The sequence below is a fragment of the Garra rufa genome, chromosome 4, assembly GCF_049309525.1.
Source record: "Garra rufa chromosome 4, GarRuf1.0, whole genome shotgun sequence".
Taxonomy (NCBI): domain Eukaryota; kingdom Metazoa; phylum Chordata; class Actinopteri; order Cypriniformes; family Cyprinidae; genus Garra; species Garra rufa.
Window position 1 is genome coordinate 46,007,707 of NC_133364.1, and position 22,795 is coordinate 46,030,501.

The following is a 22,795-nucleotide window of genomic DNA, read 5'->3' on the forward strand; positions in this document are numbered from 1 at the left end:
CAGCAGTGAGAAGTGAACAAAGACACACACACACACACACACACACACACACACACACACACACACACACACAAACACAAACACTGTGAACACACACCAGAACAGTGGGCAGCCATTGCTCCAGCGCCCAGGGAGCAATTTGGGGTTCGGTGCCTTGCTTAAGGGCACCTCAGTCATGGTATTGAAGGTGGAAAGAGCACTGTTCATTCACAATCTCCACCTTTAATTCCTGCCGGTGCGGGAATCGAACCGGCGACCTTCGGGTTACAAGCCCAACTCTTTTACCATATAATAACACTTATCTTTACACCCTTACCATTCATTGTGATCACAGCAACATTCTTCCCTGGGCTGACCCTCAATGACTCTGGTGAACAACTGCAAATATTGTCAGAAATCTCCACAGGTACAAGCCGTACTGGAAAAGATCAAACATGTGAATTAAGATCATTTGTATTGACTGAGTAATACATTGTAATGCTTCAATGGTAATGAAGAACATTGCTGAAAGAGTATGCAAGAGTTGCTCAAAAAGCTGACTGACACGGAATGTCCTCATAAATTCAATATCAAACAATACGAAACAAAAAGGCATTATTTAAATAGTTAAGCTTATGAGGCCTAACGATTCTCAGAATGATATTTATGTTGTACAGTCATAAACCAGGACTTACCCCAATGGGAAAGAGCCTTATCTACAACAAAAGTTGTTGGAGGCGATGGCTGGTAGAATCCAGCAGTCATGGCATCTCGGTTATGGAGAACATGCCTGGTGTGCATGCTGACATCACAATCAGCACAGAAGAAGGGGCGTGGTCGACAGTCACAACAACGGACAGCAGCTGGATTGCTCCCACACTGTTGGCAGATGTGTGTTGCCACATTTTCTTGTGCCACAGCTGCGTTCACCAGACGGGGTCTCTCTGCCCTCCACCTCTCTGCAAAGAGACTTTGTCGTATGCTCCAGTTTGAGGAAGCTAGGAGAGGATCTCTTGAGTTTCCAAGAGGTGAGGCCTCATCATCTGAGGTATCGCTCAGTGAGTGCTGGAGATCTTGCCGAAAACACTCTGTTAAAATAGTATGGAATATTTAAAAACAAAACATATATTAAAGTGTACTGCTTGGAGTGCCTTTGGATTTTGAAAATGTAATTTACTCAAAAAAAAAGTACACACCAACAGTCTCTGGAGTAAAGGTCACCTCACAGTTGGTGTCAGGAGCATTGATGGGACGATCAGTTTTCTGAACGGGTTCAGCTGTACCAGATAAAAACAACAAAAAACAACCTTTATAACATTTTCAACTTGTCCCAAGGTTAGTAGCACAAATTTACCTCCCTTATTATGAAATGGCCTAAGCTCACTGTTGAACGTTTAGATAGAGAAAAAAAATTGTCCGACATTTATTTCCCAAACCCACATGTGGACAGTTCAATTACTTGCTGTTATCTGTCTATAAGTTGTCATAGATGATAAAAGCAAATAAGACTGCTTGCTGTAAAAGCAGATGATTTAAAAAGAAACAAGCTGGTTGGCCACTAAAAAGACACTCAGAACAAACGGCTTCAAACACAGCCTTACCATGACCAATAATTTAGCGTAGTTTATACTGCTTTACACAAACACTGTATGTAATCAATTTATTTTCATTTCAAAAATCAAGTGAGCAGTTCTGGTTTGATTGTTTCTCTGACCTATTATGAATTTGATACATTCATAAGGGCCTAAACAATGTAGATATGTAATATATTGAATCTACAATTATACTGACCTTTATTTGACTGGTTCTTGCTTGACCTTGTTTCCATCAAAGTCTCTTTTTCTCCAATGCACCCTTGGTTCAGGTGTCTTTACTGGTGCTGCTTCCTCTTGTTCCTGCAGCTTCCCAAGCAAGTCATCAAGACTCTGGAGCTCATCGCTGATTTGATGATGATCTACCAGGTTATCCAGCTTCATAAACTGTTCTTGGAGTTCTGAATCACTCATGGAGATGGGCAGAAATACAAACAGACAGAAAGACTCACAACAAAGATGGACAGATATGACAAATACAGATGTAAACAGACAGATAGAGAGAAAGAGTGAGTGAGATAGAGAGAGAGACAGGGCCAGTGAGCTACAGAGAGACAACAGGTTAACAAAATGGACGTGGCTCTTAAAAGTGCCTTTGGTTTTGTGTGTGTCGGTCAAGTTAAATAAAGGAGATGTGAGAAGCTGGTAAATGTGAAGGACCTGATATGAGAAAAAAAAAATCTGAATTTCTTACAATTTTACCAGTTATTTTTTCATCAGTGTTGGCAGATTGGGCAGTTTTTGACTGGTTTTGAATGTGCTACTTGGGATAAATTGGGCTTGGATAGGTGAAACTTTGATATCTCTGTTATGCCAAATGACAGACATGGAAAATAGTTTACCATGTAGAAACAACGTAGCTTTCTTTAGAGAAGAACACTTAATTTGCTTTATTAAATAATTGTGATAAGCCACAGTATTGTCGTAGCTATGAATACATTTGTATTGTGTACCATTGTTAAGATTTGTGTTTTTGTGTGGATTTCTAACAATTACTGGAAAACAAACCAATCTGGCAACACTGTTCCTCATCTCAACATTAATAAATGGCTGAAGTGTTGTGAGCTACTGTAATATGAAAACACATAATAAAAATCATACAATCTCCTACCATATTACCTTGAATGATTATATGAGCAAAAAAATAAACAAACTTGAATTTAATTAGCTAACTTAGCTAGCATACTACACATTTGGTGCAGCTAATTATGTTTTTATAATGTCTGCTGTCATTTACTGCATCACGAAACTACTACCTTGCACTTCTAAAGGTTCTAAACACAACTTCTTGACCGGACTGAACAGTTTTTGTACCGAAAATGTAAGTAATTTTTCGTATTTATATGAATGAACTGTTCTACTTACCGAGTGGAAAATCGCAATGCATCTTGGGATTGCGCCATATAATGACGTCAGCGCCACAGATGGATTGATTTATTAATAAAAATATAAAAATACAATATAAATAATCAATCAGTCAGCCAATAAACAAACAAACAAACAAACAAACAATTAAATAATAACGATTATTATTAATCGCATTGCGCTGATTAATCTTTGATTAAGCAAACATAATCACAGCACATTACATACAGTACGCTTATCAATAAGCCTTCGATAAAAACTAGGAAACACTTAAAGTGCTTAGGACACTGTTGTTGCTCTCTATGGAGCGTTGTTAAACGCTGAACGCTGTTTCACAGACATCACTTTGATATCAGACAGCCTTTATTTTATATATATATATAAAAAAGATTCTATAGGGAATCCCTGCACGTCTAAATGTGACGCTGACCAAGCGTGAATATATGACGAGTTGGGAGTGAGAACGAATCCGTGTGTCCACCACGACAAATTAGCCTCATTGACTTGGTATGTGTGTTGTTTCCGTGATGCCGACACGTATTTTCAGCACATTCCGTGCCACCACCACGTATATCGGGATTAAGGGTTCGTGTTCATTTCACGCATTTCTGTAAGATCAGGTTGACATTAAAATGAAATTAACTAAACAATAAGCTAAAATACACATACAATCATTGGGAATTTTGTTCAGTTGATGTCAATTCATTTATAATCTTTCAGTTACATTGTTGCTTTCCCAGCAAGGTAAATGTTTGACTAATATTTTGATTCAGAGAAATCAACACATGGAATTGAGTGACATACTCTTCATAGTCACAATTTGAGGGAATCTACTGTAATCACTCAATGTTTGAAACTACAGTAAAGCAAATGGTCGGGTATGGCCTCAGAAGTACAAAAACAAACAAAAAAAGCCTTATAGTGAATCAAAAAGAGATGAAGGATGCATGAAGGTGATCAGATGTAATCCACATTCAGCTCCGGTGCGAACATAGTCTTGATTTCACACAGCTTTTTTCTCAATACACTCTTGAACAAAGAACACAGATAAAGTCTCTTATTTGCATGATTGTTCTGTAAGTGAGATGAAAAACAATGTTTTAGTACTTAGACTACAATTGAATGTATTTCAAAATGAATGTGTAGATGATTGTAGAAATTGCTCCTTTTTCTAAACCTCTTCTTGCATTGAAGAAAACGGCAGTTTCTTTCCAGAATGAGTTTGCACATGACGTTTCAGGCTGCTTTGAAGTGTGAAACTCTTCTCACACTGCAGACACTTGTACGGTTTCTCTCCAGTGTGAACTGTCATGTGAACCTTAAGGTTTCCTTTACGTGTGAAACTCTTTCCACACTGTTCACAGGTGAAAGGTTTCTCTCCAGTGTGAGTGCTCAAGTGAATCTTAAGGCTTGCTTTATATGTGAAACTCTTTCCACACTGAGGGCAGGTGAAATGCTTCTCTCCAGTGTGAATTTTCATGTGAGTCTGAAGAACTCCTTTTCGTGAGAAACTCTTCCCACACTGTTTGCAGGAGTAAGGTCTCTCTCCAGTATGATTTCTCATGTGGATATTAAGATAATATTTCAGAGTAAAACTCTTTCCACATTGATCACATTGGAATCGATTCTCTTCAGAGTGACTTCTCATGTGAATCTTAAGTTTTCCATTACATGTGAAACTCCTTCCACACAGTTTGCAGATGAAAGGCTTCTCTCCGGTGTGAATTCTCATGTGGACAGTAAAGTAATGTTTCTGTGTAAAACTCTTCCCACAAAGTTTGCAGATGAAAGGCTTCTCTCCAGTGTGAATTCTCATGTGGACAGTAAAGTAATGTTTCTGTGTAAAACTCTTCCCACAAAGTTTGCAGATGAAAGGCTTCTCTCCAGTGTGAACTCTAATGTGGACAGTAAGGTTTTTTTTCAATGTAAAACTCTTTCCACACTGAGAGCATATTAACGGCTTCTTTTCAATGTGAATTTTCATGTGACTCTTAAGATCTCCATTTCGTGTGAAACTCTTCCCACACTGTTTGCAGGAGTAAGGTCTCTCTCCAGTATGATTTCTCATGTGGATATTAAGATAATATTTCAGAGTAAAACTCTTTCCACATTGATCACATTGGAATCGATTCTCTTCAGAGTGACTTCTCATGTGAATCTTAAGTTTTCCATTACATGTGAAACTCCTTCCACACAGTTTGCAGATGAAAGGCTTCTCTCCGGTGTGAATTCTCATGTGGACAGTAAAGTAATGTTTCTGTGTAAAACTCTTCCCACAAAGTTTGCAGATGAAAGGCTTCTCTCCAGTGTGAATTCTCATGTGGACAGTAAAGTAATGTTTCTGTGTAAAACTCTTCCCACAAAGTTTGCAGATGAAAGGCTTCTCTCCAGTGTGAATTCTCATGTGGACAGTAAAGTAATGTTTCTGTGTAAAACTCTTCCCACAAAGTTTGCAGATGAAAGGCTTCTCTCCAGTGTGAACTCTAATGTGGACAGTAAGGTTTTTTTTCAATGTAAAACTCTTTCCACACTGAGAGCATATTAACGGCTTCTTTTCAATGTGAATTTTCATGTGACTCTTAAGATCTCCATTTCGTGAGAAACTCTTCCCACACTGCTGGCAGCTGTAAGGTCTCTCTCCAGTATGAATTCTCATGTTAGAATTAAGGTTTGAAGTTTGTGTTTTTTTATTTATTTCTAGTAATGAAGTCTTTTTATTCTGTGAGAAACTAATTGATTTTTGTTCAGTTTTGAAATCATGTTTCTCATTTTGATCTTTCTCTTCTGTTTCATTGAGTTCTTGACTCTCCTCTTTCAGAGTCATCAGGTCTGAGGTGAAATAAGAAAAATGTAAGTTAACAACAGTTTAATGCCACAAAGCAACAGACATCAAAACAATTAGACTAGTGCTGTCAAATAATTAAAAACTAACTATTTGACAATAAACAATTTCACATTAAATCTCCAAATTAAACAATGTAAGTGGAATGTAAAACAACATATAAACAAAATATGTGGCTTATTGGCATCTTTTCACCAAGTAGCCTATTGTTAATGAAGATCAGTCTCATACAAATACTGCTACTGATCTGTCTCTATTAAATGCATTTCCTTCTAATTTTAGCCATTAATTATAGCCATAATTAAAAACTATTATTTGAAACATATATTTTGTTGTGCTTTTATCACAACTACCATATAATTATAAATAAAAACACTAGCTCCTTAAGAAAAAACACACAAAATCTGCCATTTATTTTCACGCTACAGAATTTAAAAGCATGATTTCAATTAAGAAATATTTTCTAATTAAACCCAGAGTTATGATGAGTGATTTTTGGTTTGTATTTTATTTTTTGGCTAAAGAGTTGGAGAGTAACAAAGTACATGTTACATCATTTCATATTTAAAATACAAAATGAGTAACTATTACGGTAAACTTAACTATAACAGAACATGTTACTTGTTTCTGATGCAGAAAAGTCAGTTGATGCATTCATGACGTCTAGACTGGACTATTGTAATGCACTACTAGGTGGCTGTCCTGCATCTTCAATTAACAACACTGTAAAAAATTTCAATTTCTGACAAATAAATATTGACTCAATTAATTGCTTCCCAATAATTATCCCCAAACAAAATAATGCATTGTAGTAATTTTAGTTGAAGGTCTGAAGATAAAATGAAAAATTTAAATTGGCCAAACATATTAAATTGTGCTCAGCCAATCTACCTAGAAGAAGTGAAAAATCTGTTTTACAAAGCCGAACAAGCATTGCAGCCGAAAAGGCGAGTACGCATGCGCCTGAGAGAAACCGTTGGTGTGGTGAATTCAAATTCCTGTGAGCGGGAGAACAAGAGAGCTGAGACGATGCTGAGGGGCGACAGAACATCATTTACAGACGGATTTTCTATCCTTAAAGTTATGGTAAGTACTGAGGTTTCTATTTATTAAGTCATGAATCACGTACATTACATTGTATTTTGCCGAATAACTGTGAATTCACGCTTTTACTGGTGTCATGTTGGCCTTTATAACCTAATTTAGACCATACAGATATCTGGGTTGGGGTGTGCGACATATATCGTCTTTGATAATGTTGTTTTAACAATGTGGGCTTTGACATTATTCTGTATATCGCAAAAACCAAATAAAACACGCCTGACAGAGTGCACTGCACGAATGCGTTAACGTTATGTGATGAAGATTAAGTTAGACTGAGGAAGCGCGTTTACAGTGCGTTTTGTCACTGCATAATTAAGTCTATTAAAATTCATGTAGATTGAGCACGTATGATATGGGGAGGGGGAGAAAATATATTTAAGTAATTTCATAATCAGTCTCACACGAAGAGTGCCACGTTTTCCGCCAAAAACCTGCATGATTACAAATTTGATATTGATTTTATACAACAGTTCAATAAACAAGAAGTTAATGTTAAAGGACTTGCATTTTAGACTCAATAATGCCTGTTTTTACTTTATTTCGCCGACAAAAATCTTTCCAAACACTGCCAGGGCACTGATTTACGTCTCTGCGAAATGACGGTGTTTCGTTCTTGAATGAATCAACCGTTTAAATGATTCGGTTCAATCACAATGACTCATTAACATGGACTTACTGACACCTACTGGCGGTTTTAATTTCACATTTAACATAATTCCAAATATTTATGTTTAAAATATCAAAATATTATTTTGCATGTGTAACTGGAGGTTATGCATTCATGTCCCTCTGAGTTGAATTAAACGTGTGTAAAAACATCTCGTTGTCACTTCAGATGCTACAGAAGTCCATAAGATACCAGCATGATAACACACTCAAGACATCGTCTAATGATCATTTTTAATAATATCCCAGAAAAGCTTAAGATATCATTTTTATCAATACTACACATCCCTATCTCATAGTGACCCAAAGTTACTATTTATTAAACTAAATTATTTTTATCTCACTGTATAATGATTATATACAATTTTTGAGACACAAGGAATTTGTTTCTGCTATAACTTTTTTTTGTGTGTGTGTAACCCACCATTGCCAGGTCTGAGCTCAAGAGGCACCATTTGGTATAGAAAAGGAACCATTACGAATTTCACAGTGAGTATTTATCTCTTAAATGTAATTTGTGAGGAGTTGCTTTATTGAGAGCTGCCATGAGACATGGCTCGGATGTAGACTGCTAATTCTAATGTAGACTTAGTATTGACATTGCTATTTTATACTTTTTTTGCAGAATACCAAGCCATTGGAGAACCACACAACTGCAATGAAAATGGGACTTCTTGAAATGGTAAGCAGTGGCAGTTGCACTTCAACGGCCATGTCAAGTGTGCTAAATGTTAGGTCAACTGGAACTGGGAACACTTCCCATAACACCTGATGTACTTGTTGCATTGTAAGAAGAATGACATCTACACTAATATTAGTCCGTTTTGTTCTGAGGTCACAGTAGCCGCCAGTCTGACAACCTCTACAGCCCTGAATGTCAGCGGAGGCCACATCAACTAGATGAGCCCCGGAGACGGATCATCAGTAAAGATCTCCTCACCTAGACGGCCGTTCGCGCAAGACCATGGGAACCAGATGAGACCTTTGCAAATCTGACTTTGCTGCAACAAGGAACTTTGGCACTATTGACACTATTGTCTTAATTAATACTGTAAAGTTGCTTTGACACAACCCGTATTGTTAAAAGCCCTGAATAAATAAATGCGACCATTGATTGAATGTCTCCGTTGTCCTGGAAGAGGAGGTGGAGCTTGACAACTTAGGAAATGCATTTATTGTACTCTTTGTATTAGTTTATGTACTCATCCTGAGTACAACAAGGACTTAAAGGGATAGTTAACCCAAAAATTTAAATTCTGTCAATAATTATAACTAACGCTGATGTCATTCCAAACCTGTAAAACCTTTATCTTCAGAAAACAAATTAAGATATGTTTGATGAAATTTGTTTGATGAAATTTTTAATGAAACAACATGAGGGTAATTAATGACAGAATTTTACTCTATTACTATAAACACTGGTTGAAGTAACCTCCCCATTACTTAAATTTGATGGTGTTTTTGATATTTTAATATATGAATGTATTTCATGTTTAATGTTTAAGTAGTTAAGATGCAGTTTCATGAGCTCAGAGTACCTTATGTGAGATGATGGTAACATTCAGTGGCAATACACTAAAGATTTGTTAAAGTAACCTCAGGTAAGTTATAACATTTTATGAAGTTTATGACATTGTTTGCATGTTTGTGAATGTATTAATGTATAAGGTGCAATTCATCAGCTTTGTGTATCTTATGAGAATTAAAATGCATGATTTTGTGATGTATACTGTATAGAAAATTTACTGTGTATTTATAATTTTACAGTATTTTCACATTATGTTGGAGATTTAATTAAAAAAAATGATTAAAATGTGGCAGTGTATCATCATTTAATATTTTTTTTTCTTTTCTTTTGGTACAACAGGGAATAAACAATTCAGTAAGGTTGCTTTAGCGATATACATTTACCAATATACATTTTTGAATTAGGTATAAAAAAAAATGTATGCTATCACAATTTAAAATATTTAATTGGGCCAATAACATAGTTTGGTAGACTTATTTGTTTTTCAAGTGGCTCAATATATTATTTTTCATTGAGCCAATGTTAACAGACTGTTGCCACAATTGATAAAATTCAATTATCAGAAAATCCAATTGGACCAATTGAAAAGTTTAGATGTGATCAGTCACTAAAAAATTTTGAGTTTGGGGGGTCTGAAATTTTTTACAGTGAAGCTACAAGCTGGTGTTTCTGAAATATGACTATTTATTGCTTGTTGTAATGAAAATTCAGTGCTATTTACGTTTTAATATCACACTTTTGATGATAGCAGGAAAAATCACTTACAGTTAATCAGAAGTAGATACTGTGTTTAATGTTACACAAAATGTTTTTTTTTTCCCTGTAGAGATGGACATTTTAATAAGGATCAAATGAGTGAGTCCAGCTTCGAGAATGAAAACTAACCTGTTTGTTCCTCAGTGTCTTCATGTTTAATGAATGTTTCTTCAATCTTTATGTCTTCACTCTCCTCTTTAATAAATGCCATCTTTATAATAGTGTGTCACGTGTCAGTCGCTTCACCAGGAGTTTTTCTGTGTGTTTGAACACTTTGTCCTGTTTAAGATGAGAATAATTAATAGAAAGAAAAATCAATGCAAACTAAATCTCTATCTGCTTGTCAATCAGCTCCTAGTTCACTAGTCAGTGCACTAGTAAGACATTCAGAGTTAATAGACATTTATAAAATGTATAAAATATATACAAATTACACAAAAGGTTCATATTTTGATTACAATTTTAAGCTATTTTGATTTATATTTGGTATTTAATTATTTGTACATCATATCTAATATATTACACTTTCATGAAATCATTCTCGGTTGTGATTCCACTCGTTTGTGTTTGTTGTTGTCGTTTGTAGTCCGCGTGCCGCTGGATCGAATCACTGAATCATTTCACAAATGATTTGATTCAAATGATTCGGATTCTCAGTTTCTCTCATCACTTCTTATCATCACACGATTGATTCATGATATAAAGAGCGAACTGAGACACACTCTCTGTTACTAAAGGCTAACGCTAAGTATCTAAATCACTAAATAAAACATTGCAACGTTACATTTAACAATATTGCATTTATTTAACATAGCTTGAAAAAAAAAGCTTTAATTGATGTAACCGTTTGCATTATAAGAACACAAAACTACTTACCTTTTTCAGATGAATCACAACAGATGAGGAGCGCTGCGCGTCTTAAAGACGTCACATCACCAGAGCAAAATAAAAGTCCCATTCGTTCACTGCTCTCTAGAATCAAAAAACACATCATAGAAATGTTGATTATGTAATATAATGTCGTACCCATATGATCATGCTTTTCCAAAGTTATTAACATTGTAAATCTTGGAATACTTTTGTCTATTTTTTTTTTTCATTTAATGTACATTTAAAACACTATACTTTCTGTTTTTATACATTTCCATTAAATTCACATTAAAACTAGTTAATGCTGCTGCGTAACTGCTACAAAGAGGGTGTGATGGCAAATTTGATCTATCACTCTTTTGACGATTGTAATCAATCTCTTGCTTTTTTGTTTGTTTTTGTATTTATTCCTCTTTTGGACAGTCATTGAAACACTGTCAGGGATTTTATTTTTCTTTTGCTGTTGGGGCAAATGAGGACACAAAAACATATTTGTGGCAGTTTCCATTTACCACTACACTGTAAAAAATGATTCTGAGTTTTAGTCAGGTGGACAAGTGAAACCATGTCCAGTCAACTTGCAGTGTCTCAGTACACAACAGGATGAGTTGTACCAACCTCAACTTGAAGAGAAATTTAAAACTTAAAATAACATGTTGATATAACAACAAAACATATGTTCTCTCAATTTTCTGCGTACTGCGCATGTGCAAGGAACTCTACGTCATGATGACGTACTATTTTACCCAAGTTGAGAAAGACGCGCTATCCGCCATTTTCTGCACGACAAGTTGCTGATCATGTCAGAACAATGCTAAGCCTGCATTTGAACGAAAACAGATGGACGTTATGGACTGCAAACAATGAAATGAGTAAGTATCCCCTGATTATTTATTTCTTTAATGTTAATTAACGTTAAGGCTTGTTTTGCTCACTGTCCGCGTTTTGATTTCAGGCTATCACATTTCGCTAACTAGTAATGTTACAACTCGATTAACAATCAGAAGAAACGCACATTGCCCGGCGAATTCGTAGTTATTTTGTAGTAAGTTATATGTTACGCAATTAACTCGCTGACATGCTGTGAGACAAGCTGTGCCGAGAGAACCGACAAACACGAGCTAACAGCTGATACCAAAGAGTATAGTATTAACGTTACCTGATACTGAGTATTTGTGTGTGTGCGCTAACAGCTAACGAACTGTTACAGCCGCGATTCTCGGATCTCCAGTAAAGGCACTGCGAATATGGCGAAATGTAAGTTAATAACAAATAAAACGTGCGCCCACTGGAAGATGAAGATCTATCAGTTATATCAAACAGCACTTTTAACATGAGGGACATGCAATAACTGTTCTGTGAAAACGTAAATGAAATTTGCTATTTATTTTTGTATGCACGTTGTTTGTTAAGCTTTATTAGATGAATCCTCCTTTCTGTACAAAGCTAAAAACTAAACATTTGTTTGTACATAACAGCCTTGGTTACTTTTTCAAGATTATGATGATGATTTAACTGATGTTATGATCACAAATTACTTTATTTGAATGTGTTTGAGCATATTTTCATCGGCTGGGAGGAATAGATATTATTACTTGTGATGTGAACCATTTTTTAACCGATTCTTTCAAATGAAATTTGTAAATGCATTTGTTTTTATAGATCACCAGGCTTGTATCAAAGGACCGGATCAAGTCTGTTTTGTTTCAAGGCCTAGATGATCATCTCTCAAAGCATCATGAGGACATTCTAGATATGAGTTCAACACTGGAGAGCAGTGATAATGATGTAAGTACATTTATTTTAAATCAGTCTTTCTCTGCCCAAAATAACTAATCTGATCATTTACTCACCTTCATGTTTGTCCAAACCTCTATGACCCTTTTTCTTCTAGATCATTAAAATTGTGATAGTGACATATTTTCATACAATGAAACAGAAAGAATGCCATTCTAAAGTGGAAGCAGATGATCAGATTTTGATTAAGATTACCCCAAAAAAAAAATTCAGAGGATTAACTTGCATGGATAGATTGTTCACCTTAATAAATATTGTAAATATTGATTTAATGCAGACTTTGACAGTTTAACACTGATCATTTTCATTGTATCGAATGGAATACATTTTTATTTTTTTGGAGTGGCATGTTAGTGAGTAAATGACTATTATCATCTTTTTGGTAACCGGTCCCTTAAAGTGTTGTTACAACCCCAATGAATCTAAGGCAGGGGTGCCCAATTCTGCTCCTGGGGAGCCAAGATCCAGAAAAGTTTAGCTTTAACCCCAATTAAACACACCTAAACCAACTAATCAAGATGTTCAGGATCACTTTAAACTTCCAGACAGATCTGTTTAACCAGGTTGGAGTTAAACTCTGCAATAAATTATTGGCCCTCCAGAAGCAGATTAGACAACCCTGATTTTAATGGCATGAGCATGTTACAGCCACTATTAAATCTTATTTTGGTGCTGAACAAAAAGGTAACAAATTAATAAAATTATACAAGTTTAAATGTGCAAATTTAAAATTATTTTTTTTGTGTTTCTATCTATATTATACAATTTTATTTATATTTTATTTTTGTTATAAAAAACATGAAAGACATGATGAGAGTGAGAAAAGATAAATGAATAAAATCAAATGATTGATTGAATAAAGCTGGTACTTTAACCATCCTATATTTTACAGACAACAACCAAAAGATGATGACAGCAGCATTGCTGGGTACATGAGAGAGATTCCTACAAAATTCATCAAGACATGCAAGGTAAGCTTAAAAATGTACAACCCGTTTACACTAGTGCATTTGTGTTTTAAAGTTAAAACCTCGTCTACACTGGTGTTTACTCTGCTTACTGTGTTTCTCAGTCTACACTACACAACTGAAAAAGCATGTCACATGACTACCGTACAGCCATAGATGTGTATAGGTAGATGCCCTGTTACTTAGATGGTAGAAGCATCTACATGCATGGAGCGTTCGAAAGGGACGTCTATCTATACATATATATTGATACAACAATTAGAATGATGTTATTGTTTAAGATGGTTAAGCATACGCAGAGTGAATGTGGGCAGCCACGCCATCGTTATCAAAAGTCTCTGTTTTGGTCCATTTACACTAAAATGCAACCCTGGAGTTTTCAAACTAAAACGGGGTCTGTAGCTTATTCAAAAGTCTCCATTCAAAAATGCACGAGTACTGTAAATGTTAACCGTAGCAAAAGTTAGGCATTTTAAAAGGAATACGCACCGGTGTAAACAGAGCTTTATGAAAAAACAAGTGTAAACTGAACATTAGGTCTCTTAATTTTCGGGGGTCTGGGGACTATGTTTGTGTAATTGCTTTTGAGTAATAGTACCTTGTTTTGTTTATGTTCTATAAAGCCCAGTGACCGTGAAGAGGATGGAATCAATGGTGTGGCGATTGGACTATTGGTTGTGGACAATATGATGGGACGTCTCCCATTCTTCTACAATGACAATGCCCTGGTGATTGAGGAAGAAGTGGTAATGCGTCACCTTAGTGATGTACCTAATGCTTTTCTGAACCTAATGGGGCTGGTGTTTGCATTAAACCTTGACTACCCAAAAGATTCACTTATGATTTATCTGTTTATTGGAGTCTGATCAGACTTCTACACCCAAGAATTCAATCCTTGAAGAGCAAGTTACTGCGATAAGACATAAAACAAACTAAATATCTTTTTCCTTCTTGTACTGGTCTGTTTTTTTTTTTTTTTTTTCTAATCATTGTAATGGTTTAAAGTTTAACGGAGAAGTTATCTTCCAAAATTAAAATTTACAGAAAATTTACTCAGCCACTTGACATCCAACTTGTTCATGTATTTCTTTCTTCAGTCACTAAGAAATTATGTTCCTTGATAAAAAATATTTCAGGAATTATCTCCATATAATAGATTTCAATAGTACCCCACGTTTGAACTTTCAAAATGCAGTTTAAATGCAGCTTCAAAATTCAAATGACTCCAAATGATCCCAGCCAATGAAGAAGGGTCTTATCTAGTAAAACAATTGATCATTTTCGAAACAAATTAAGTTTATATTCTTTTTAACCTCAAAAGCTTGTATTGTCTAAGTTCAATTCAAGTTTATTTGTTTAGCGCTTTTCACAATACACATCTTTGCAAAGCAGTTGTATAGAAAATAAAAATATTTCTACCATATATTTTTAGACTTGGACAAGAAAGTACATTAATTGTCAGTTTGTTTTGAAAATGACTGATCGTATGCTAGATAAGATCTTTATTCCTTGGCTGGAATCGTTTAGAGCCGGGTGAAGCTGCATTTAAACTGCATTTTGGAAGTTCAAACCTGAGGCACCATTGAAATCCAATAAATGGAGATAATTCCTGAAATGTTTTCCTCAAGAAACATAATATTTTATCGACTGAAGAAGGAAAGACACAAACATCTTGGACGAGAAGGGGGTGAGTAAATGATCTGTAATTTTTTGTTTTGAAAACTAACTTCTCCTTTTAAGAGCATTGTTGTTTTAGATCTGATTGTTTAAATGGAACATTGGTATTTTTTATTTTTTGTCCAAAGATTGTTTTTGTTGTTTTTTTGTACTGCTTCCTCTTTCCTTGTCATGTTTCTACAATTGGTAATTGACCATTTTTGAATAGTTTAATGTGAAGATTTTTTAACACTGCTTATTGTGAATTCTTCATGTACACTTGTTTCTGCAATGGAAATATCTGATAATGACAATGAGAGTTATTTGTACTATTTTGGCACTAAGATGTGGTGCATAGAGGGCATAGGGTTTGTGCATAGGGAAGTTTACACTTGTTTGTGTGAGCTGTGTGTATATGTGAAGGTTTTTAAATGCAATGTATCTGTTTAAAAAATAAATGCTGAGAGTTTCAATTTTGCTGTTGTGTTAATTTCATTAAAAAAATCTGATTCCAGAGATATCTAAAACTACTTGTCAAAGCAATGAAGTCCGGTAAACTCAAGTAGTTAAGTTAGAATATTTTGGAAAAATAAAAATGTTATGTCAGTTAGACTTGGTTAATGGTTGAGAAAACATAAAAAAATAAGTTGACTCAAAAAATTTCAAGTGTTCTTTAATTGATATAGTCAGTTGGCTCAACTTACTGTAAGTTATTTCAACAACTACATTTAAGTTGAGTGAACTTGACACCTAGTGTTTGCTAAACTTAACTGAGTCATTGCAAAAAGATGACTTGACCAAGTCAAGTTGAGTCAACAAATCATTTTTTACAGTGTAGTTCTGTAAAGGGAGGGGTGAGCAGTGGACTGTTGCAATTCACAAAAATCTACACACTGCACCTTTAATGGTGACTAATATTTTTCTAATCCAACTTGTATACGTTCACATCAAGCCATCAGTCTTGCCTATGTTGACCCAGTAGTGCAAAACACTATGCAAAACACAAAAGCAAACATAAGCTCACAACACAACGGAAATGCTCCGGACCACTAGGGGGAACTCTGGCATGCGCATTTCACAAGTATTCGTGGGCACTGCCTGGCGATCTGAACATGCTTTTATAGTTTTAATGCTGATGTTATATCATTTCGCAATGTATTATCCATTTTGTGGTGCTACGCTCAAAAGCTGCCCTTCTTTTTGCAGCACACGTGGAAAGCTCCCGATCTGTATCAGTGTTTCACTGCCCTCTAGTGGTCGGGTGTAGGGGTGAGCGGGGCACAACCTAACGCAGGGTTAATTGTAACACGCATGGTTTAAATATTTCCACACATGCTAGCATAACCAAATTTACGTTGTTTACTAGTTGCCATAGCAACACTATGCAGAAAAAAAAGAGCGCAATAATGCAAAAGCCTTTTGAAGATATCGCTGAATATTTATTTTACCATAGTAAAAGTACATTTCTGGCTGAAGTAAACTTTTCATTTCAGTTTTTAGTATTCATTTAAAATTAGACAAATCTGCTATTATTTTAATCTCCAATTTGTTATTTATCAATTTAGATGGTTTATTAATGCTTCGCAAACCAGCAGAAGACACTAACCTGTTTTAAACTCCAGTCGCGCAGCTGGGGAAAGATGTAACACTGTGTGACAATATTCCCCGCTGTTATTAAACTATGCTATTCTGTGACATTAGCGGTGCGGTTTACGATTTACTTCTAAGGATTTTGATAAGATACCTCAAGAAACAGGTGAATAAAGGCTGACAATCAATGTTTAATGTTCAGAAGTTATTATTTCAAGTAATGTAAAGCATTTTGGCTGATTTATGTGTGTGGTGTTCTATGAGAGCTGTGTGTGGAGGGAGGGGAGTGTTCTTCTGAATGTCTAAATGTGTTTCATGTATCTGTCCACATTGTTTTGAACTAGTGTACAACTGTGTGTTGCGGTCAGGGCCGTTCAAAGCATTGTTGCGATGTGTCCATTGTCAAACTCCAAAATTCGATTATTTTTATTTTTTTTAAAAACGTCATTACTTCATTTGAAAAAGTTAACATGTATTTTACTGACAAAATATTTTAGTTTGTTGTGTATATTTATTTCATTCGATCAGATAACATTTTAAGCTGTCATATGGTCGTGTTACAACGTGCCCCTCAGATGTTACAATGTACCCCACCTACGGGGCATGTTGTCACGTTTCACTTCCTTTCTTTTGAGGTAAATAACGAAAAACGTATACACTGTAAATATGAAACAAAGCGATATATTTGTACTAGACAAGTGTGAAAATAACGTGGATAAAAATTGTACTCTGAACCCCAAGTGGATTTACATAAACCGCGAAATTCAAAAAGTGTTAGGTTGTGCCCCGCTCTCCCCTATTTCTGTTGTGTTGTGAGCTTATGTTTGCTTTTTTGAACCCTCGTGCGTCAAAGAAAAAAGTTATGCATTGGTGCAATATGGACACAAATTTCCATGTCAAAAAACTGATGATTAAAAAAAATATGATTTATTAAAATTTTTTCCACTTTCAATGATGTCGATTTTTTTAACCAGCATCTGTTCTATCCATAGATACCAAACATTCATTAATTTTCAGAATTGTAACCCTTTAAATGCTGGTTTGTTTACATAATGCCACAGGTGGGTTTTTTTTATGAAAAAAGGAAAAATAGTAGTTAACTTCCATATACTAAATGTTAAGAAGATTTTTTTTTTCTTTGCTTATTAGATTCTTGGGTGTGTCAATGAAGAACAACAACATTAATTTTGAGGCATTTATATTTTTTTATGTAGAATTAGATTTTTTTTTTTAAACTATATGCCAAATAAAAAAAAAATGGCACAATCTAGTAAAAAAAATAAAAAATGTGAAATTTGAAGCCTTGCTGATAGAATGAATGCCTATTAGCAAATATTTTTGTCCTTAAGGTCCTGAGTGTGAGTATTTTTGTACGGAGGGTAAATTTGGTTTTTTGAAGGAAATGAGGGTGAAATATTAAACTTTCACCCTTAAAAAAAAACACCTGAGCCAAAATTTATGCAGTTGGCATTAACACAGGCACACTTATAACAAAAAAACTGAAATGAACAAAAATGTCCGCTGTCAGAATGAAACACATCTCCCACCGCACTGCACATGTGTTGAAAAATCTGATCCAACAGCTCAAATTAAAAATCATTATTATAAACTTATTAATGTGAAACAAGCAAGTTGACAATTTTATGTACTTGCTAACTATAATTGACTTTTGTCCATCCCTTCCAAAAAAAAAAAAAAAACTTCCATAATGCACCTTTTAAAATAGTCAACACCATGAAATTTATGACACATAACTAGTTTGGGGAATCAGAAAGTGCCCACAAGGGAAGTCAGAGACTGTTCACTTACAAAATATACTTTAATAAATGGACAAATGAACAAGTAATTGTAAAGAATGAATGAATGTAAAGAAATGAAGAGAGACATTTAATTAACATTCAGGATATATGCATTTATTTAGGCAGAAAATTCGTTTCTTATTACTTACAAAGATATTCTACCATATCTGTGATCACAAAGTGGTTATTAAGATGTATTAGTCATGTACATATGTGTACTTGTATATCTTCTACTAAATGTTGCTTAAATCCTATTACAAGTTAAAAAACCAAAATGCCCATAAAAATGTAAAACCCATTACGCTAGTTAAAATAATCAAGAAATACACCAGAAAAAACAAACAGTAGTGTTAAGTAGCATAATAATCCCTCCAGCAGAATGTCCATAGACTGCCCCTCATTTTCCAGATAGCAGGCAGCTGTGAGGACACCTTTACACTTCCTTAAACAGTATTCCATAAGGACGAATTGACTTCTCCACAATCTCTCTCTCTTTATCAGATGGGGTTCCTGCAGGAATCTCAATCATCCAGTAATCACTTCTGGCACACACTTTTCTCATTTTTGGATTGATTCTGTTCTGAAGAAGGACGTTGTATTTTTTTCTGGTTTTTTCACATGTAACTGTGTGGCTGTATTTAGTAGCCTCCTTTATGTCAAACGTTGAATAGATTCCTCTGCCGTACTTTTGTCTGGGGCCTGCTGTGTAATGATCCTCAATGATGGCTTTAGCACTATTCATGCTGGTTCCATGATAAGAGACAGGCCACTCACCAGCCACAGAGTTACTCCTCCATCCATCTGTGCCTAGCCAGGCATTTCCATCTGGATACTTATCCAGGACCTTGACAGCAGTCCGTGTCCACCCACAAGGGCGTGTGTACCGCTCATTTCCACGCATGCATGTTGACTTGTCCTTTAGATGTGTGAAATCATAATTAAACTTTGGGTCTAGAAATTTGTTTATGTCCACAAACAGGTTGGGACAAGAAGCTTGTAACGAGTCAACTTCATCAACAGCTTGCGTCCTAGCAAAGGTGGTTGGCAAAAAATTAAATACATTCAGCTCCTTACCATCAGTTGTATCTGCTGTCAAAGACTTGACAGTAGAACCTGTGAAGATGGAGAGAGCCTGGAGAACAACATTGCTGTGCACTGAAGACATGCTTTAGTTTTGCTCCGGTGTCTCAGTGATCAAGAATAAGGACAAAAAATCTGCTCTGACAGAAAGCACTCAGACAGCCATATTTATACTGACTCAATAATGATAGAATGAGGAAGTGTTTTTTTTTTTTTGCCATTCCAGGTTTGCGGATAAACTTGAATGTATTCATGTTGCCTCCAGCAAATATTCAAGTCATCCTTCTTCAAATTGTATGTCAACATTTTCAAAACAAAGGACATTTTGAACATGAAACTAACTGGGACAAAACTGTTGGTGGGGGGTTAAATGACTTTATTTGAAAGTGGTTTCAGCAGTAGTCGCTTTATAAAATATGGGAAAAAATTTGATTGGTGCAGAATCTTCCCACTTTAGACCAGTACAATCAAAAATAACTCAAATCAAATCAAATATCTGTGTTAGACTAAACAAGACCTATGCTGGTGGGAGAATCCTAAGATTTTGAGATGTGTTGTTATTGGACCAGATGTTTGGTTGGTTTTTTGTGAGACAAAGTGTGATGATTTTGAGTGGAAATCCATCCATATCTTAAAGAATTTCACAAAACAGGTATTTTTACAGAACAAGCATCTTTTTGAGAATTGCTTCCTTGTTCCACTGAATAGGGAAATTTTTATTAATAAAATATTTAATCGCGATTAATCGCATGATTGTCATGAGTTAACTTGTGATTAATCTCACATTTTTATCTGTTCTAAATATACCTTTAATACTTTTCAAGTTTTTAATACTCTAATCAACATGGGCATGGATGAATATGGATGCTTGTTTTAAGCAAATGTATGTTTATTATTAGTGAATCCATACTCGACATGAAGACTAGACATGTTTCAAAGGTCAGAGATGTTTTTCAAATAACTTGTTCATGTCTATTAGACACATGAAAAAAAGAACAGAAATAGCAGGTTTCAGGCTCCTTCTTTGCACTAAGCTGAAAAGAATAATTTACTAGCATCTGGACATAAGTCTATGGAGGATGAGAAATGACTTATGTATCAAAAAATAAATGAATAAATAAATATATGTGGAAATACATAAATAAAAAACAAACATATAAATAAATGTAGATATGCATAAATGAATGAATAAATATATCTGTGAAAAGTGTAATTTTTATTTGTGCTATTTTTGTACCATTTGTTTTATACTATATGTAGTCTATGATTTAGTTCAGCTCAGTGCTGATATGGATGTAGACCTTGATCTAGCTGTGTTCACCGGTGTTACGTAGCAAACTGACGTGATATTGCTTTCTAATAAAGGCAGACTTTCTCATTACGTGATTTGGTATTCTTGCTAAGATACAAATTATTGGTATGATCATTAACAATACCAAACAAGAGAGCCCAGGATAGACTGCACTCTAAATACTATTGCATAGAAAGATAATTAATGACACACACCTGAACCAAATGACACAAATCAAATCACAGGGCTGTACTATAAATATAAAAAAAAAACTTGGCTACTTGTCCTCCTTATCACCTGCAAACATATTTCCTGGCTTTCACAGCACATCACCTTTTAAATTAATGCGTAAATGTTTCCTTGTTTGCACACTGGACAGACAGTATTACAGACATTATTAATTGTATCTCAATTTTTATGTGGCATCTGTACCTTGTATTACTGTAACATCTTTATTTTGGCAACAAGGGTTATTTGAAACATGTATCTTGCTATGTTTGCTATTAAATTAACTGAATGTTAAAATTACTTAATAAAAACATACATCTTACTTATAAAAACAGTACCAAAGTGAGTTGAAAATTTGTATTACTGTATATTTTCTGCTCTGTAAATAAATTGGTCCTTGCACAACAATGCTGTGGTGGGTAGAACCATCCAGAAATACTGGTACACTGTTTCTTTGCGAGTTACCTAGAAAAAGGGTTGGACGGTTTTGACAAGAACTGAAAGTACTACATTCTTGAGAGTTTGCCCTGTTCACTTGAAAAAGGGTGTGAGACAATGACTAAAGGCTCATTCCGATACTTTTCACACTGATAACATTTAAATCCTCACGTGATTATTAAGGTTAACATTATTTCTGAAACACTTTCCACAGTGATTGCATGTGAACGGTTTCTCTCCAGTGTGTCTTCTAATGTGAATCTTAAGGTTTCCTTTAATGGCGAATCTCTTTCCACACTGAGGACAGGAGTAAGGTTTCTCTCCGGTGTGAATTCTCATGTGGACATTTAGGGTTTTTCTATGTATGAAACTCTTCCCACACTGATCACATTCATGCGGTCTCTTTCCAGAGTGAGTTTTCATGTGAGCATTAAGGGTTTTTTTCTGTGTAAAACTCTTTGCACACTGAGTGCATATGAAAGGCTTCTTTTCAATGTGAGTTTTCATGTGGATTTTAAGGCTTTCTTTTTGATTGAAAATTTCTCCACACAGTTGGCAGGTGAAAGAGCTCTCTCCAATATCAGTTACCAAGTGGGGATTGAGGTTTGTAGTTGGTGTTTTTTGAGGGTTTTTTGGTGAGGAATTCTCTTCAGTTTGAAAGCAACTAATTGTTTTTTCTTCGATTTTGAAATCGTGATATTTCTCATTTTGATCTTTCTCTTCTGTTTCATTCAGTTCTTCACTCTCCTCTTTCAGTGCCATCAGGTCTGAGGTGAAAATAGAAAAATATGTTAACACCCGTTCAATGGCACAAAGCAACAGACATTCAAATATTTAGACTAGTGCTGACAATAGACTAAAAAATTACCAATTAATTGTACATTTTCAGTAGTTAATTACATATTGATATAATATATTTATGGTGTCAGAATTTCACAAAAATGTTAGACCAGACAACACAGAAGGAAACAAACAGGAGCTTATAACTTATAAAGGATAATAAATACAACAGGTATGAGAAATCAAACAATCAAACTAAACAAGAACAGAAAGTGACCATTTATGGAAAAAGTATTGTTCAATGGCATATTTTTTTTTTTTTTACCAGGTAGCCTAATTAAGGCTAGTATTATTGCTACAAATACAACTTGCTGTCTTTATAAAAATGCATTTTCCCCTCAAATTACGCCAATAATTTTAGACATTCAGGATTACAGCATCATTGAAAGGCATGATTTTTAACATT

At 35.0% G+C, this 22,795-nt stretch overlaps 1 protein-coding gene across 1 annotated transcript in view; it reads right to left on the reverse strand.

Annotated features, from left to right (window-relative positions):
* Positions 1-4,096: 4,096 nt before the first annotated feature.
* Positions 4,097-22,795, reverse strand: part of LOC141333368 (uncharacterized) — a 153,643-nt gene continuing 134,944 nt past the window's right edge. Inside the window, exons 6-10 of the mRNA XM_073838350.1 lie at positions 21,721-22,035; positions 18,952-19,644; positions 5,694-5,757; positions 4,843-5,591; positions 4,097-4,590 (exon numbers count right to left, since the gene is read on the reverse strand). Coding sequence (XP_073694451.1) covers positions 4,108-4,590; positions 4,843-5,591; positions 5,694-5,757; positions 18,952-19,644; positions 21,721-22,035 — 2,304 coding nt within the window. The 3' untranslated portion in view covers positions 4,097-4,107. The remainder of the gene's footprint in view (positions 4,591-4,842; positions 5,592-5,693; positions 5,758-18,951; positions 19,645-21,720; positions 22,036-22,795) is intronic.